The sequence below is a fragment of the Apis laboriosa genome, unplaced genomic scaffold (genome assembly GCF_014066325.1).
Source record: "Apis laboriosa isolate Shangri-la unplaced genomic scaffold, ASM1406632v1 scaffold188_cov152, whole genome shotgun sequence".
Lineage (NCBI taxonomy): Eukaryota > Metazoa > Arthropoda > Insecta > Hymenoptera > Apidae > Apis > Apis laboriosa.
The window spans coordinates 207553-225640 of NW_025222224.1; the positions used below are offsets into that span (position 1 = coordinate 207553).

Genomic DNA, 18088 nt, shown 5'->3' on the forward strand with positions numbered 1-18088 from the left:
TATTATTATTTATTTTCTTTGTCTATACTTGTTTATAACATGTGACCAAAAATAAGATCTAATACATTAATTAAATATATTTTTATCATTTCTCTTTTAAAATTAAATGAAGTGTCTTAATTTTGTGATAATGTGAAAAATATAGATACAATATTTTTGGTTTTACAATATGCATATTTAAATATAATTACATATAAAATGCAATATTTCATATACGGATATTCTGTAATGAAATAAAATAAATTTTATTTTTTAATTTTAATTGCATATTAACAATATAGATATAAATATAGATACAATATAAATACAATATAGATATAATATTTTTGGTTTTACAATATGCATATTTAAATATAATTACATATAAAATGCAATACTTTATACACGGATATTCTGTAATAAAATAAAATAAATTTTTTTTAATTTTAATTGTATGTTAACAATAATTAGTATTAAAATCTAATTTTATTTTAAAAACTATAAATGATATAAAAATAATTAACTATGAAATAAATAATATACGAACCAATAAATGTTATTGGAGCATTTTAAATAAACTTATTATTTAAAGTAACTTTTCGAAACTAATTTATTTTTCAGCTCTGATTATAGTTAAATACAAGGATTTATATATAGTTATTATATATTTAGGCAAGGTTTACTTAGGTTTTATGAATATGCTTTCTCTATTATAAATATAAATGTTGTAAACAATAAAAGTATAATAATAATAAAAGTATGATCGTTATATTTTTCTTCTTAATTTATTATTTAATCCTCTCAATTATAATTCTAGAGTCTTTTATTATTATTATTATTACCCCTGCAGAATAACTGAACATATTTCGTATTGTATGAAAAACTATCTGGAAGATATATATATATATAAAAGTATCTATGACATTTTAAATACAATTAATTAAATACAATAATTTTTTCTATGTTCTATATAATAATTCATCAAAAGATGAAATAAAAGATTTTATAGATTAAATTAAATTAAAATATTCATATATATCGTTACATTAATAATAAATATATTTATAAATATATTTTAATAAATAATATATATATGTAATAATATATATACAGGATTTATTTTATTAAAAATTTAAAATCGATTTTACATCGATTTACTATAAACTCTTAAAATCTTGAACTTTTTTTTTTTAGTACTTTTTGTATATATTAAAACAAATTTACTTATATAATTATATTTCTTCGCCATTTTATAATAAATATTGGTATAATATGCTGTATCATCAATAGATGGCATTGTACCATTGCGTCCTGTTGCTAAGCAACGCATTCCCCCATTAGACGATGATTCCTTCTCTCTTACTTACTATTGTATAGTACACGTTGTATACCTTGATAATGTCAGTGTCGCGCAGTTCGGCGTAGAGAACTCTTCGAAAATTTTTGCTACGTATTTGTATTGGTTATTCTGTACGACGTACGCGTTGGTGAGCTAACCAAGTTATCTTCAGTCAGCAGCTATACAATATTAATATAAAATATAAAGTAATAAATATTTAATATATATATAAAATGTCGGATTCGGAAGCAAGTAATCTCTCTGATAATGAAAGTGATCGTGGCGGTGGCGGTAGCGAAAGTGATCAAGAAGAAAATCACTCAGTAAAATCCGCAGCTGGCAGCGATGCAGGTAGTGTTGGTGAAAGATCTCATAGTGCTTCTCGCAGTAGAAGTCCATCTAGATCACGATCTAGAAGTCCATCAAGGTGGCGATCACGATCTCAATCAGCATCTGGGTAATTAAAATTTAATATTTATTTTAAAATTTAATATTTATTTCATAATTTATTAAGGTTAGGTTAGTATTAGTACTACCATATCGTTTGCATTGAAATTCACTAATATACATGATTATAAGTTTACATGATGGCAATGAATTTCCTAATTTTTTCTTTCTTTCTCTCTCTGAAATAATTGATTTTAAACGAAATATTCATTTGTTATTCGTTTAATATCGTTGGATTAATATCAAATTATGATATATGTATGTAATATTTTATGTAATCATGAATAATAGTGTTTGGCGAAATCGATTATTACGGTATTTTATATATTTTTGAAATCATTTTTTTACATATTCAGATTATATTATAAACATATATTATAAATATATATAATTATAAATTACAGATATATATTATTCAATATTAAACACCATTAATATTAATTAAAGATTAACTAATATTAATTAAAGATTTTTAAATATTATTTGTAAAATAATATATCATTTATTAAATAAAAAAAATATTGATTAAGAATTATAAAAATTTATATTTTCAGTTCTGACGATGGTAGAGGAGATGAAGCAGAAGAAGCAAGATCTGGTGATGAAGAAATGGTGGAGCCTGAAGAAGAACCTGAAGGTAATATAATATAATAAATATAAATAAAATAAAAAGAAATGCAATGTAATATTTCTTTTATTTTATCTAAGAAATATTTTATTTTTTATTTAGGAGAAGATTTGGAAGGAAGTAGTGAATATGATGAAGAAGAAGAAGAAGAAGACGATGATAGGCCTCGCAAGAAAAAGAAAAAAGATAAATATCGTGATTTCATTATAGACGAAGCTGAAGTAGATGATGAAGTAGAAGATGATGATGAATGGGAAGAAGGTGCTCAAGAAATTGGAATTGTTGGAAATGAAGTAGATGAATTAGGTCCTACTGCTAGAGAAATTGAAGGCAGACGTAGAGGAACAAATCTTTGGGAGTAAATATATTTTAAATATCTTCAAATTTATAGGATGATCCTCTTAGACTTAAAATAAAGCCGCAGATTAAATACTAAAACGGAATTTATATTTATATATAGTTTATAAGTTTGTAGTTATTATGAATACAACTGTTATCATTATCGATCATGTCGAAATAATTCCGTCTTTTTCGTGATATATTATTGTATATAAAATGATATTTATGCGATATTTAAATGCTTTATTCATGAGAAAATTATATATGTATTTTTGAATTTTATATTATTAAACTAATTTTAAAAAATTTTTCAGTTCCCAAAAAGAGGATGAAATAGAAGAATATCTTCGAAAAAAGTATGCAGACGAATCTATTGCTACTCGGCATTTTGGAGATGGGGGCGAAGAAATGAGCGATGAGATCACTCAACAAACTTTGTTGCCAGGTGTAAAAGATCCAAATCTATGGATGGTAAAATGTCGTATTGGAGAAGAAAAAGCCACAGTACTCCTATTAATGCGAAAATTTATAACATATCAATTTTCAAGTATATAATAAAAATTATTTTAAATCTTTATTTTAAAATCTTTATTTTAAAATATTTTTGCTTGAAAAGAATTCTAATTTTAAAATTTCTTTTAGACGAACCTCTTCAAATAAAATCCGTGGTTGCACCTGAAGGAGTAAAGGGTTATATTTATATAGAAGCATATAAACAGCCACATGTAAAAGCAGCTATTGAAAACGTAGGAAATTTAAGAATGGGTATTTGGAAACAACAGATGGTACCAATTAAAGAAATGACTGATGTATTACGTGTAGTTAAAGAACAGACAGGCTTAAAAGCGAAACAGTGGGTTAGATTAAAGAGAGGCATTTATAAGGATGATATAGCTCAAGTTGATTATGTTGATTTAGCGCAAAATCAGGTTCATTTGAAATTGTTACCCAGAATTGATTATACTAGACCACGTGGCGCTTTAAGAACAGCACAAAGTGAATCTGAAGCCTTAAAACGTAAAAAAAAAAGAAGACCAGCAGCCAAACCGTTTGACCCCGAAGCAATCCGCGCTATTGGAGGAGAAGTTACGAGCGATGGTGATTTTTTAATTTTTGAAGGAAATAGATACAGTAGAAAAGGGTATGAATTTTAATATGAATTATCACATTTATAATAAAGATTTCTTTTAAATTTATATAAATTTAAATTTTTTATTACAGATTTTTATATAAAAATTTTACGACAAGTGCTATTATTGCCGAAGGTGTAAAACCAACTTTATCTGAATTAGAAAGATTCGAAGAAGCTCCTGAAGGAGTTGAATTAGATTTAAGTGGAGCTCCAGGAACTGGTGCATCTGGTAATAAAGAAGATTCAGCTGTGACACATTCTTTTAGTACAGGGGACAATGTCGAAGTATGTGAGGGTGAATTGATCAATTTACAAGGAAAAATTGTATCAATAGATGGAAATATGATTATGGTTATGCCAAAACATGAGGAACTTAAAGAAGCTTTAGAATTCCAAGCTTCTGAATTACGAAAATATTTCACTATGGGTGATCATGTTAAAGTAAGATTGAAAAAGTAATAAATATAATACAAAATTATTTTTAATATAAATATTATATTTTAAAACTAAATTATATTTTTGATTTTGTATAGGTTGTGGCAGGAAGATATGAGGGTGATACTGGTCTGATAGTTCGAGTAGAACAAAATAGAGTAGTTCTATTTTCTGATCTTTCAATGCATGAATTAGAAGTTCTTCCAAGAGACTTACAACTTTGCTCTGATATGGCAACTGGTGTAGATAGTTTAGGTCAATTTCAATGGGGTGATTTAGTGCAGTTAGATGCACAAACAGTAGGTGTGATAGTTCGACTTGAACGTGAAAATTTCCATGTTCTTTCCATGCATGGAAAAGTTATAGAAGCTAGACCTCAAGGACTTACAAAAAGACGTGAAAATAGAAATGCGGTAGCATTAGACTCTCAACAAAATACTATACAGAAAAAAGATATTGTTAAGGTAGTGGATGGTCCACATGCTGGAAGAGGTGGTGAAATTAAACATTTATATAGAAGTTTCGCATTTTTACATTCACGAATGTTTGTTGATAATGGTGGAATTTTTGTTTGTAAAACGAGACATTTACAACTTTCTGGTGGAAGTAAGTCCAATATATCGTCCATGTCACCAATGACAGGATTTATGTCGCCGAGAATTGCTTCACCAATGCATCCTAGTGGGTTAGTAACATTTATTATTTTTTATTTTTTAATAATTCTCTAAAGTTTTATTATAAATTAACAAGTAATGTTTTATTTATAAATTTATTTTCATTCATATTTTTTATTTTTTAGTGGTGGTTTCGGAAGAGGTGGAGGTGGAAGAGGCAGAGGTCGCGGTGGTGGAGCTAGACGTGATAGAGAATTGATAGGAACTACTATCAAAATAACAGGCGGACCATACAAAGGAAACGTTGGAATAGTCAAAGATGCTATAGATACGACTGCTCGTGTAGAGTTACACTCTACTTGTCAAACCATTTCTGTAGATAGATCTCATATTGCAAACGTTGCAGTACTTACAAAAGATGGTGGTTTCAGCAGTTATAATAGGACACCAGCATATGGTGGCGGACAGACACCAATGTATGCCAGAGATGGATCTAAGACTCCCATGCATGGTTCTCAAACACCTATGTACGAAAGTAAGTTTTTAAAGCAATTATATAAGTATAAATCACGGCTAATTAAAATTAATAACTATATGGCTAAATTTTATATTTTATATTTTAAATCTAATTTTTAATAGATGGTTCTCGTACACCTCATTATGGTTCGATGACACCATCTCACGATGGTTCACGTACACCTGGGCAATCTGGAGCTTGGGATCCAGCTGTTACTAATACTCCTGCAAGAACAAATGATTTTGATGGATATAGTATGGAAGAAGGCGGATCTCCAGGTTATGCACCAGGATATCCTCCCACAGGTGGACCATTCACGCCACAAACACCTGGGACAATGTATGGTTCAGAGCAGAGTTTCAGCTCGTATCAACCAAGTCCAAGTCCAGCAGGAAGTGCTACTGCAAGTCCTAGCCCTGCGGGATATGTTGCTACTCCTTCACCAAGTGGTACTGGTTATACCACTAGTCCTCATGGAGCTTTCGCTACGCCTTCACCGATGGGTTATAGTCCTATGACTCCTGGTAAGTATTTTTTTCAATTATTTTTTATATTATAGTTAGAATATCTATTATATTGTTATTCTATTTTTTAGGAGTAGCAGGTAGTCCGTACAATCCACAAACACCAGGCGCTGGCTTAGACACTGGCGTTGGTGCTGGAGTCATTGGAGGAACTGAATGGCATACCACAGATATTGAAGTTCGAATCCGTGATTCTCATCAGGATCCTGCATTGGCGGGTCAGCAAGGTGTTATTAGAGGAATATCTGTAAGTGATACTATTTTGTGGTAAAAAAACTCAAGATATTAATCGAATATTGGAATCAGAAAATATAGCTATCAATCAAAAATTTTTAATGCCCTAAAACAGGGTGGAATGTGTGCAGTCTTCCTACCCGTAGAAGACAGAGTAGTGAACTTGGTTTGTGAAGAACTAGAACCAGTAGTTCCATCGCGGGGGGATCGAGTCAAAGTAATTATTGGAGAAGACAGAGAAGCAGTGGGGACATTACTCTCCATAGATAATCAAGAAGGTGTGGTGAAATTGAATAAAGACGAAGTGAAGATGTTGCATTTGCGATTTTTATGTAAGATGAAGGCACCGAATACATAATTCTTCATTCCAAGGCAATCTTCTAAACTTGAAAAAGCTAACACTCGCATGGATATGGGTAAAAAACTTAAGGAACGATCATTGATAGATCCGGACATTTCTATTTTAAAAAAAGAATTATCCTAAGAATTCTTACTTGTTTTCTAATTTCTAAATAATTAACTTAGAAATATATTTTCTAACATATTTCAATATATATTTTCTAATATACTAAAATATTATTTCTTAAAATTTTCTATCAAATAATCATTTAAATAGTTTTTTAAATAGTTATTTAAAAAAAATCTTTTATTTTTAGGATTTTTCATCTCTAAAAAGTTTTGTATATTCTATATATTTATTTTTCTTAAACTTTGCTTACTTGCACTTACTTTGCAGTTATTATATTTTTAACAATATTTAATGTTTTTTTCTATAGCATATTTTTCTTTTTTTTTCTTGCTTTTTTCGCATATATGCTTTAGTTTGTATGCTTGTAAATTTCAATTATATAATTTTTTAATTCAATTACATGTTTTTGTTTGAATTATTGTTACTTATATTAAAACTAATTTGTATGTTTGTAATGTTTTCTTCAGCACATAATTTTTAATTGAAGTATCTATTTTCTGATTTATTAATTCACCAAATTTTCTGAAAATTTTTTTCCTCTCATTTTCTTTATAATACTAGCATTATAATACTAGAATCTCTTTCTCTCTATTTCGATTTCGATAATTTTTTTAATTGAACTATATATTTATCAGCTTTATATTTTATGAAAAATGATGATTCAAAGTAGTTATCGAATTATATGTTAGTGAAGCTGAATGTTAATTGAAGAATTATTTTATCACAAATAAAATCTGGCTGATAAAATTTTCCTCGATCCAAAGAAACCCACTAAGGACCGTGCGAGTGTTGCAAAGATTTAAGCGCTTCAGGAATTCGAAAAATTTTTAACAAGAATTGTTCAAACAACGTAATGATTTTACGTTGTACTTGTTATGTTTAAAATAGCAATCAAATTATTTAAAATAAATACATATTATTATTGTGAATTAATGAAATGACTTTCCTTAAATAAGATAATTTTAACTTTTTGCAAGATAAAAAATGCTCAACGATTTGTATAAAATACTTCATTGATTGTTTTATGATGTAAAGTTGTATTTTGATGTAAATACAACAAGAAAGTTAAAAAGAAATGAAACTATTGATTTAATTTTTCTTTCATTGAAAACAAAATCGAAGTAATTACGTATTAAGAATTTATATACTTGAAATTGTGCACTAATCATTTATGACGATTCATTGATCTGAAATCAGTTGCATAAGAAACGAGAGAAAGTCGTGGCGAGATGATTAGGGAACACTCAAGAGCTCGGTATAAATTTTCCAAGGGAAATTTTTTCAAGGCAAAGTCGTACTAATCGGGATTTACCGATTGGAGTATGAGATCATGTTTCCTATGGTTCTTTCGGGTATTTGTAGCAACTACTCTCGTTAATATAGAAAGGTATACAATTATAAATATTAACATCATATTTATTTTATTTATTTTATTTTATTTATTTTATTTTATTTTATAATTAATATAATATAAAAAAATAAAGAAAGAATAATTAATTAATAATATAAAGCTAAGAATAATATGTTTTAAATAATATATAATCTCTTTAGTTACTATTATTATGAATGTAGGGTGATGGGTTTTATTTTCAAACATGAACAAAATATTGGCACGGTTTTATTTGACAAAAGTGATGCTACTAAACATTGTTGGACCACAGAGGAATTTATTATCTTGAATAGTCGACGAATGTTTCAAGATTTGTTACCAAAGGTAAATATGTGTTAACCTTATTTTATTTATTAAGCTTTAATGAATAGAATTAAATTATAGATTTAATTAATTTTTCTATCTTATTTTAGATTATTATTAAGTTTTTTATTAACCTTTACTCTTTATTTATTTAGTTACATTCACAAATTTTTCATACTTTTTATTTATTTTCATACTTTTTACCTATTTATTTACTTAATTTAATTATCTATTTAATTATTTAATTTACGAACAATTAGTTTACAAATAATATTTTATTTTATTTTAAATTAATTTTTTAATATTAAATTTAAGAAATTTAAAGTTCCTTCATAAATAAGATAGTTTATTTTTACAAAATTATTTTATTTATCATTTTTATTTTATTATCATTTTATTTTTATTTATCATTTTATTTTAAGTATATAAATTCTTAATTTCTTGAGGATATTTGAAGTGTTTTTTATTTTTCTTTAATTTCAGCACGATTTTAAAGGATACAAACATATATTGTATTTTTTAAAATATATATGATGATTTTATACATATTATTTTCTTTAAACATTCCAAAATGTATTTCAATTTCATTTAAATAAATGATTAAAAAATAAAGAATAAATATTTTTTTATAACCTTGATAAGTTTTTTCTAACATCTCAAACAATAAAAATTGCCAAATTAAAAACAAATTACTTAAATATATTGAATTGTTTATTAATACTTCAACTTTCCATTCCATCTTCTTGAAAAAAGTTCGAAATCGTTCCATCATTGATTTACACTCCAAGTAGTCATCATCTCTCATCCCCATTTATATATCTGATTCCTCAGGTGAAAGTTTTAAATTGTGAGAACGATGAGTACATCGCTCTGCTGATGGATTACTTTCACGTTTGTTTCGAGAGCGTGCGTAAGCTATCGATAGGAAAAACGAAGCATCTAATGTTGAAAGCTCTGGCGGACACAATAGGTGGCTACTTGCAAGTTTACATCCTGCCCCTTACTAAACATTCCTATTATGCGGGAAACATAAAATACCGAAATGCGAGAAAGCTGTTCGAACTGCACGAGCAATTAAAGATTTTCTTACGGACTGATGGAAATGGCTGGCTGTACTCTTGCAAAGATATAAAACAGACGAAAATCCAACCGATAATGATCACGGCGCCGAAATCGTTGATCGCGTGCGAAGGCCTTATTACCTATTCTACATGTAAGAAAATAGCTATTACCTTTTCTAAAAGGGTATTCACAGATATTTTGGACTGATGATAATTGCCTTGATGGAAGATTCAGGGAAAATGGTTTTGTTTGATATTGAGAAGGGATAAATTGCGAAAATATTGAACGTTGGAGTAAAATTTTGTGAATGCAAGAATTGAAATAATTTAAAAGATTGTTCATGTATAAAAGATTAAAATTAATTTTTTTTTTTACATAAATATATTTATACAATTTTATTATTTTTATTCATTATTTATATTTAGATAGTAAATTTATATTTATAATAACAATAATTTATATTTATAATAACAATAATATTTTTGATTATTGTATGACTAGAATTAATTTTTATTTTATAATTTGTATATTATATAAATTTAATTCTAATTTGTAATTTATTTTATTTTATCATTCGTTTATTAGCTGCAATTGGATTCAATAAACGAGATGTAAAACGTTTCACATTCAAACAGAAAAAGAAACATTTGAAACACAAAAACAGAAGTAAAAATTCTAGTAAGTTTGTGAGGATAAATATAATTTCAATTTAAAAAATATTTTTAATATTAAATATATCCTTATATGATTTGAAGGACACAAACATGAGTCTGCAGAAGAGGAATCGATTATCATCCCTCTTCCCTTTCTGGACGATGATGTACTGCCAAATAGGTATCGGTCTCGAACCATATATGTTCAATGAGCAACACGGACGATGTTAAAATGGAATTTTTTTTTCAGTATCGCTTTACCATTTAAGAAAGATACCTTGCAGTCCATGTACAGTGAACGATCGACTTTTGCATTGGTTAAATACTACATAGCTAGCGTGAAGTGCATCACTGCGAAGTCGAAAGAAAAAACTGATCTGGAAAATTTTAATCAGGATTTTTACGATTGGCTGCAGCAATCCGTACGTTGTGAGTCGCTGTGATCGAGAGTGGCAATTTTTTTTAAATATCCCATTTTAAGGAATTGTTTAAGTGCATACAAGAAATCTCTTTGCACAAAATACTATAATAATAATAATATTTTACAAGTTACAAATAATACTAATGAAATTTTATTTGCATGATATTAAATTTAATAACAAAATTTTAAGTCATTTAATTATTCTATTTTGCATAAAATTTAACAAAAGAAAGTTTATGAGCTAACTTTAATTTTATCAATTTATTAATCTTATTATTATGTGCAAAAAGACTTAAGTCACTCAAAAAATTTATAGTTCACTTATTAGTATATTTTTTTTTTTTGATTGAATGAATATTATTTTTTTCTAAAATTCATATTTTATTTCATATTACATTATTCAAATTTATCATCAGACAATTTTCATCATTTCTCCAGGTTGTACGACATCTCGATGATGAAAAATGGTATCCAGCGTTTGGCGGCGTACTGAGGGTAATAACCTCATTGGAGGACGCTGGTACGATACTTTTCCTTATTTGCAATTTTCCAATGTACAACATTCTTGTAATTCATCGTTTTTCCATGTCAGGTGCGGGTCTCGCGAAAGGAAGAAAAAGCGGTACCTATCAAGTGATGCCCAAATTAGGCTCGTCATCGACTGCAATGCCGGAAGATGTGTCACCTTTGTATAAAGGTGAGAAGAGAAAGTAGTGCTCCACTCCAATTGTTGAATTTTCTATGATCTGTGCTTTCTAATGTTTCTGCTGTTAATTTCTTTTCTTGGTTTTAGAGGAGGAAACGGAAGTCACGCTTGGTACGACAGAATTAATATCGATTGCCGTAGTGAGCGCATTGTTGGTATGGTTACTAGTGGGACTGAGCTTGGTCTGCTACAGATTCCTCATAAGAAACTCGGATGAATGTATCCCGTGTGAACCTGATCCTGCGTATGTTTTAGTGAATTTTTTAAAGATTATAAAGAAAAAGCAACATATAAAACAGATTTATAATATATTGAATATTTTGAAGACTTTCTAATATTCAATATATTGTTAATATGTTGATTATATGTCAATCAAATTATTTCTTATATGTTTTTTTAATTTTGTATCTTTATCAATATTTTAATAATTCAAAAAATATTGTTGTAAAATAAAAAATTATATCTTTGACTTTTTCTTTATAAATATGAATGTTTTTTTTATTTATAAATATTTTATATTTTTTGATTTAATAATAATAATATCAGATTTTTCTTATTATATTTTAACAATTATTTTAACAAAATTATTTTCTTTTGACTTACAAATTTTTTTTTTCATTTAATATAGAGTTGCTGTTTTGTACGAAAATAAAGATTACTGTGAACCCGACACGTGTACAAAAGCGCCTCGTAAAGGATATATAGTGAAGATAGTGGATTGTTTAAAAAACAGATTTCATTGCAAAACTCGGGATCAATTAGACGAGGAGCGTTGTTTAGCTGCAATTAGTTATACTAGTAAAGATACGATCGATGTTAGTAGTAGCAGAAGTTATCAGTAAGTAAACTATTATTTTTTAAAGATTAATATATTATTATAAGATTGATAAAATAAAAATATTTTCTATTATAATATAAATATATAATAATATAATATATATAATATAATATATATAATAAAAATATAATATAAATATATAAATATAAATATATAATATAAATAAAATATAATAATAAAATATAATAATGATTAATTTTTTTATTTAAAATTTAAGATATACTTTTAAAATTTAAACATTAAATAATAATGTTTAAAATAATAAAATACATTAAATAATTGTATTTTTCATCCCTTTTTAGGAAAAGAAAAATAACTAAATCGGTTTCAGCGGCATTATCAAGTTACCGAAAGGAACGTGTACCCGTCAGGGTACGTAATTTAATAAAATTTTTTTAACAGTATGGATGGAAAATAATTGTAAATTTATTTGAATTTGTGCAGAAAGTATATTATAGCTCAGATGGCTCATTAACTACGGAGAGTGTTTGCAAACAGAGATAATAAGAAACTACAAGTTTTCATTTATCTTTTAATATCTATACATTTTTTAGTATGTATGATGTAATAAATACTGTCAATTACAAATAAAATCTTTTTTTTAAAAGTAGTCAAATTTTGGTTAAACAGCTACTTCGCAATATTGCTACAATGCTCTAAACAATATAAAATATTAAAAAAAAAAACAATTTTTATTCTTATAAAATCCTTTATTTGTAAAAAGTTATATGATATTATTAATGAAAAATTTTTTCATAACAAATTCCAGTATTAAAAGTAAATTTATTAGTAAATCTACTAACACCAGCCCATTTATTGCAGAGATCGCAAAAAGATTGTTTTAATTTTATTACAACTGTGTTCGACAGAGATGGTTCGCACTCGATTTTGTTATGCCGTCCGCGTACGTGCGGATGCATTCAATGAATGCACGTTTCCGAAGCGTGCAGTTCAGAAGCCACGCGCTGCAACTTGTTGCAACCGGGTCGTGGAACCAAATGCCGGCATCTTCTGGTTTATCAAACGCGTTGCAACAGCAGCGCCATCTGGTCTCTAGTAAGCGTGGTGATTCCGGCAAGCAGGGAAGCCAGTGTCGTGCGATACGTTGAAGGGTAAAGGTGTTTTGTGTCGTTCCATTGATAATATTCGTGAATCTGTACTGTCATAAGTGTTTAAAAATAGTAAATATCTCATATCGGATGTGATATACGTGAACATTATTACGTATTTTATTCAAGCTTGAAAATATTCGTTGTCTAATGATTTAAGTAACAATCGAATCGTTTGGAATTTTTCATTATACGTGAAGACACATGTGACAAATGTCTGTTCCTTTGTTTTTATTCGGTTAAATCTGAGTAATCGTGCTTTGAAATTTGTAAAAGTGTAAGAAAATAAGTATAAAAAAACAAGGATAAGTTTACGACATTAATGAAATTTCGGCGCGAAATTTCTCTTCCAGAATTTCATTGAAATGCGAACCGGAACGTTTCGCGCGTTCAAGAAATTTATTGGTCGATTTTAAAATGATCGATCGAATTCATCGATAGATGTCACTCGTGAAGTTTAAGTGAACCGACTATTTGAGATTTATGAAGTCAAGAGAAATTTTCGAATTTATATTTCGATTAAGCATGAGATTTTAGATTCCGCGTTATTATGTACTATGTAAACAAAACAAATCGAGATTAACGCTTATCGATTTCGAGGAACAGTTTCGTCATTAGTTTTGTGAATTTGAAAGAAGGAAAATGTGCGGGAATGTGTCATAATTGACATTCTTGAATCGAAATATATCGATACGATTAGAACTAGTTTCGATTAGTGAACAATGCGCACTGCGAATAAATATTCGACTTGCGTTTCGCGTGTTCGTAATTGACTGTGGTGTTGAAGTGTGTTCTCCTCTTTAAGGACATGATGGGACGCCAAAGCTGCGGTAAACTGTGCTTTCTGTTCGTCGTGCTACTTTTCGCAGCTACATTAAAAGGTGAGTGACATTCATTTTTTTGAAAAGCTTTCGAAGTGTCATCACTTTCAACATTTATATATATTTATATATATGTAATATGTTTAAAGTGATAGATCGAATAATTCTTATATTATTTTGGCATATATATTAATTACATATACAATGAAAAATAAGAAATATGAAATAATTTTCTTTTAAAAGGAATTATTTTTATATTATTCAATTCATTAGAGATATGACGTCATATCTTTGAGATCGATAAATAATTGAAATAATCGATAGAGCTTTGATTATTATTAGCCATATTGTTAGTCAAATTAACAACCATAATTTTTTCATAAATTTCGATATAAATTTCTTATTCATAAATACAAATAGGAATAATATTAGCAAACGAAAATTAATTTTCAATTAATTTTTGTAATATTCGAATATTATTATAAAATATAAAAGATTCGTTTAATTTACTTTTGACGGTTAAATTTTATTGAGGGAAAATATGACAAGCTTCAGAATAGAAATGATATATTTTTTTTATAATATAAATACAAAATATTTCAAAGCATATGGTACTATGATGATTATGAACGTATCGTTTACATTGAAAAGTGATGAGGAACATAATAAGAAAAGGAATCCTAAACATATTTATATAGGTTCTATTTGTATTGAGGGAATCATGATGAGTTGAATTCTATTGTTTTTTAGATCCGTTCTGGATACAAATAGGAATGTTACATTTATTGTATTTGTATTCTCTGATAATGAATGAATTATTTTTTATATTATATTATATTCAATTTTTCTTTTATTAAATAAGGAAAATAATCAAACTTTTTATTCTAAGAATTTCGTTACTTCTTCTTTTTCTTTCTTTTGAAATTCTAATAAGAAAGAATAGCTTGCATCAAATTTCTGTTATGAAATTCATATCTTCTAACTTGATTCGATATCTACATGTAAAATTTTTCTGTACCTACAGATAATTACTTACAGATAACAGTGATAAGAATCGTATTATAATGAACAATAAATATTGCCTTGTAATAAGACATCGATATATTTCTCTGTTTTCTTATAAAAAAAAGAAACAAGAATTAGCTCGAATTAGAGTCGTTAGGATTCTAAATTTTAAATCAAATCAATTCGAATCTTTTTTACACGAGCAAACAGAAATGTAGGATTTTATTTTACAACGCCGTCCTATGCAAAACTTTTGACTAAATCGAATTGCAAACCATGCATATCTAACGAATCCAAAGAGAATTAAAGGGGGAGGGGAGGGAAAAAAGAGCAGAATATTTACGTCTCCTCGAAAATAAATACCAATACGTGCCTCGAAATGCGAGTTCTCGCATTTCCCAGCCGCATGACCGTTTTTCACTGTAGAAAAAAAAAAGGAATGGGGATGGGAACAGGGGAAGAGAGAAGAGAGATGGAAAAGGCAAAGCTTGTGCCGAAATTCGAATGGAAAAACGTCGATGCGGGGTTCATTTCGGTCTAGCCGTCGTTTCGAATCCCATTCCAAAGTTCGATCTCATTCTGGACACGCGTGATCCGGATTAGAAATGTCCGTTTCATCTGTTTTAGATAATCCGCCTTGTTTTGTTTCATGTAAAAATATGAAAGAAATCGAAGATGAGACTGTGAGATATCATGCAAATTTCTTATTTCTTTTTTTTTTACGTACCTGTTATTCTTTTTCTTCTTCGTTTTTCTTTTTTGTTTCGGTTCTTCAATTTCTTTTAAATTATTGAGAGAGAAAATGATGGAGAATTTAGAATTATTTGTAAATAATTTAACAATTAATTTTTTTATACATCATAATATTTCATATTTCGCATTAGTATTAATGAGAAACTTTTATAATTTTATTTAGAAGTGAGAAATGATTTATAAAAATTGTGTTCGATACAAATAATGAATCATTCGCATAATTTAATTATTAGTTTTATTTTTCTAAAATTATCGAATAATTTTTGACAAAAATTTATACATTTTCTTCTTTCTTTATTTTTTTTTTTAATTTTTTTGATATTATAAAAGATTAATATTTTTATAATTATCGTATTCCTTCAATTGAAATAAATTTTGTCTTTAGGTTATACATGTTCATATATCCATAGGAACTTCAAAATTACAAAAATGTTTTCAGATTCGTAGCAAAATATTCTATTAAAACTTTACCATTAAAACTTAATCTGTTACTTATTATTCATAAATATAATATCATAAGTATAATATAAATATCGTCTTTCTTCACATAAATAATATCTCTTATACGTTTATTTCTTAATCTTAGCCCTTCTTCAACTATCATTTCGAAATCTTTTTCACCCACTTTATGGTAATATAAAGTATCTGTTCACCAACGTGCAGTTTATATTTTACACAGGAAAAGCGCTAGAAAGGAGCTATAAAGATTTGCATACATCAATCGTACCCTTTTCTTCAAAGCGACACGTGTACCGGAAAATATCTGGGTGGCCACTTTAGACTTACATTCCGCTTTATAAACATTCAACAAGTGGCAACGGGGTCCATCGACTCGTGGAACTTCTCAGTTCCCCGACTATTCCTTTAAAAATCGATCGAACTGCATAAGTATTCCCCCGCGGAACGGAAGGACCAACTTTCGATGTTTAGTTTGCCGGATTAAACGAGATTCTTTCCAAGTATTGGCCCCGCAGTTGGCGAAATCGATTGCGAATTCAGCGTGCTAGAATTTTTTCTACCGTTTTATCATCACCAATTTTTCACGTTAATCCACGATCTTCGTTTTCTGGCATGGATGGCGGAAAGAGAGATTCGTGGAGCGAAATTTAATTTAGTGGAAGCTTTTCGATGTAATTTCTTATTTCTACTTTCCTCGAGTTTGAAGGAAGTACGAGTTTGGGTAAGAAAAAACTTTCAAAGCAAAACGTAGTAGGTGATGTATAAAATTTTTTCCATGGAAAATTTTTTGGTTGGATTAGAGAGGGATTAAATATCAATGATGTAATAATCATTTATTCGAGGAGAAGTTAAAATATGAGCTTCGTTAACTTGGTTTCTATTCATGCTATGATAAAATAAATATTTAGTTCTAGCATTAAATACTACGTTTGTAATTGCAATAATGATTTTAATAGTTCTTAATAATCGTCGGTTAATTCATGGATTAACATTTGTGTTGATAAATTTCTCATACACGGTATATTCCAAAAATTTTCCAAATGCGTTACGTGATCTCGTGCCGACTCGTGACAATGATAAGAAACCTTGTCCCTTCTTCGAGCGAGTTTAACACAAGTGAGGAGACATATTTAACGAGGCACGCGAAAATAGCTCGGCAAAGCAGCAATAAAATGTGAATTTTCTGCTTGCCGAAACGTACGAAACACTCGAAACACGGGAGCTTTAAACGGGTGGGGGCTTCATAAAAATTTGAATGCAATTCACTCGCGAGCCGTGTGTTGCGAGACGCGCAATTTTACCAGTTTTTTTTCCATGAAAATTTCTTCTCTCTTCCCCGCGCGCGAACAGCGGGGAAAGACGAATAGATAGAAATCGATTCCACCGTTTATATTTATTACCCGTTTGTCGTTTCTCTATTCTAATTTCAACTGGACACCCGACCTGTAATTACGGGCATTTAAAAGCTTTGGCGACGTGTACTTTAGTTTGCAAACAATTTCAAACGCGGCCAGGGCCCGTAAGCCGAATTAATGGGCTCACTTTTAATTACCAGTCCACGCGCGGCCATTGTCCCACCCCTTCCCTCGTTTAGTTTAATTGTTCGTAACGATTAATCCTCCCGTATTTTTTATTCCGACCTGAGCTCACAAGTTCGTACTTCTTCCTGTCTTCCTTTCCTATCCCCTTGTGAAAATCGTCATGAAAATTGGACGAGATTTTTTTTTTTTAACATAGAGGAAGAAGAAATATATACACGTTGCACGTAATAGGATTTTGGGGAGAGTTTGTTATTTAAGGTTTGAAAGAGATTACTGTGTTATATCATTTTTTTTTTTATTTGGGAAGTAGGGAAACTGAGAAGGGAATTTAAAGTTTCGTGGAAGGAAGGGGAATATTTGGAATTTATGG

At 28.6% G+C, this 18088-nt stretch overlaps 3 protein-coding genes across 3 annotated transcripts in view; all 3 read left to right on the forward strand.

Moving 5' to 3' along the window:
• The first annotated feature begins 1399 nt into the window (after positions 1-1399).
• LOC122711785 (transcription elongation factor SPT5) lies at positions 1400-7586 on the forward strand. Its single transcript, XM_043930839.1, has 11 exons — positions 1400-1775; positions 2320-2402; positions 2496-2751; positions 3047-3279; positions 3375-3873; positions 3954-4305; positions 4398-4984; positions 5099-5448; positions 5553-5954; positions 6026-6201; positions 6304-7586. The coding sequence occupies exons 1-11, from the start codon at positions 1552-1554 to the stop codon at positions 6544-6546; spliced, it is 3405 nt and encodes a 1134-aa protein (XP_043786774.1). The 5' UTR covers positions 1400-1551; the 3' UTR covers positions 6547-7586.
• A 140-nt stretch (positions 7587-7726) lies between these two features.
• Positions 7727-12638, forward strand: LOC122711786. The gene is made up of 12 exons (XM_043930840.1): positions 7727-8044; positions 8230-8371; positions 9182-9563; positions 9998-10090; positions 10168-10246; positions 10316-10487; positions 10925-11006; positions 11079-11183; positions 11280-11436; positions 11821-12030; positions 12333-12402; positions 12475-12638. The coding sequence occupies exons 1-12, from the start codon at positions 7980-7982 to the stop codon at positions 12532-12534; spliced, it is 1617 nt and encodes a 538-aa protein (XP_043786775.1). The 5' UTR covers positions 7727-7979; the 3' UTR covers positions 12535-12638.
• A 522-nt stretch (positions 12639-13160) lies between these two features.
• The window catches only part of LOC122711777 (tyrosine-protein kinase transmembrane receptor Ror), a 276507-nt gene continuing 271579 nt past the window's right edge, over positions 13161-18088 (forward strand). The window contains exon 1 of the mRNA XM_043930820.1: positions 13161-14020. Within this exon, the coding sequence (XP_043786755.1) occupies positions 13948-14020 (73 nt within the window). The 5' untranslated portion in view covers positions 13161-13947. The remainder of the gene's footprint in view (positions 14021-18088) is intronic.

Coding starts and splice junctions, on each gene's coding strand:
- LOC122711785 (XM_043930839.1), top strand. CDS start 1,552: ATGTCGGATTCGGAAGCAAGTAATCTCTCTGATAATGAAAGTGATCGT. Junction 2,752..3,046: donor AGAGGAACAAATCTTTGGGA/GTAAATATATTT, acceptor AAAATTTTTCAG/TTCCCAAAAAGAGGATGAAA. Junction 3,874..3,953: donor AATAGATACAGTAGAAAAGG/GTATGAATTTTA, acceptor TTTTTATTACAG/ATTTTTATATAAAAATTTTA.
- LOC122711786 (XM_043930840.1), top strand. CDS start 7,980: ATGAGATCATGTTTCCTATGGTTCTTTCGGGTATTTGTAGCAACTACT. Junction 11,007..11,078: donor AACCTCATTGGAGGACGCTG/GTACGATACTTT, acceptor TTTCCATGTCAG/GTGCGGGTCTCGCGAAAGGA. Junction 12,031..12,332: donor AGTAGTAGCAGAAGTTATCA/GTAAGTAAACTA, acceptor ATCCCTTTTTAG/GAAAAGAAAAATAACTAAAT.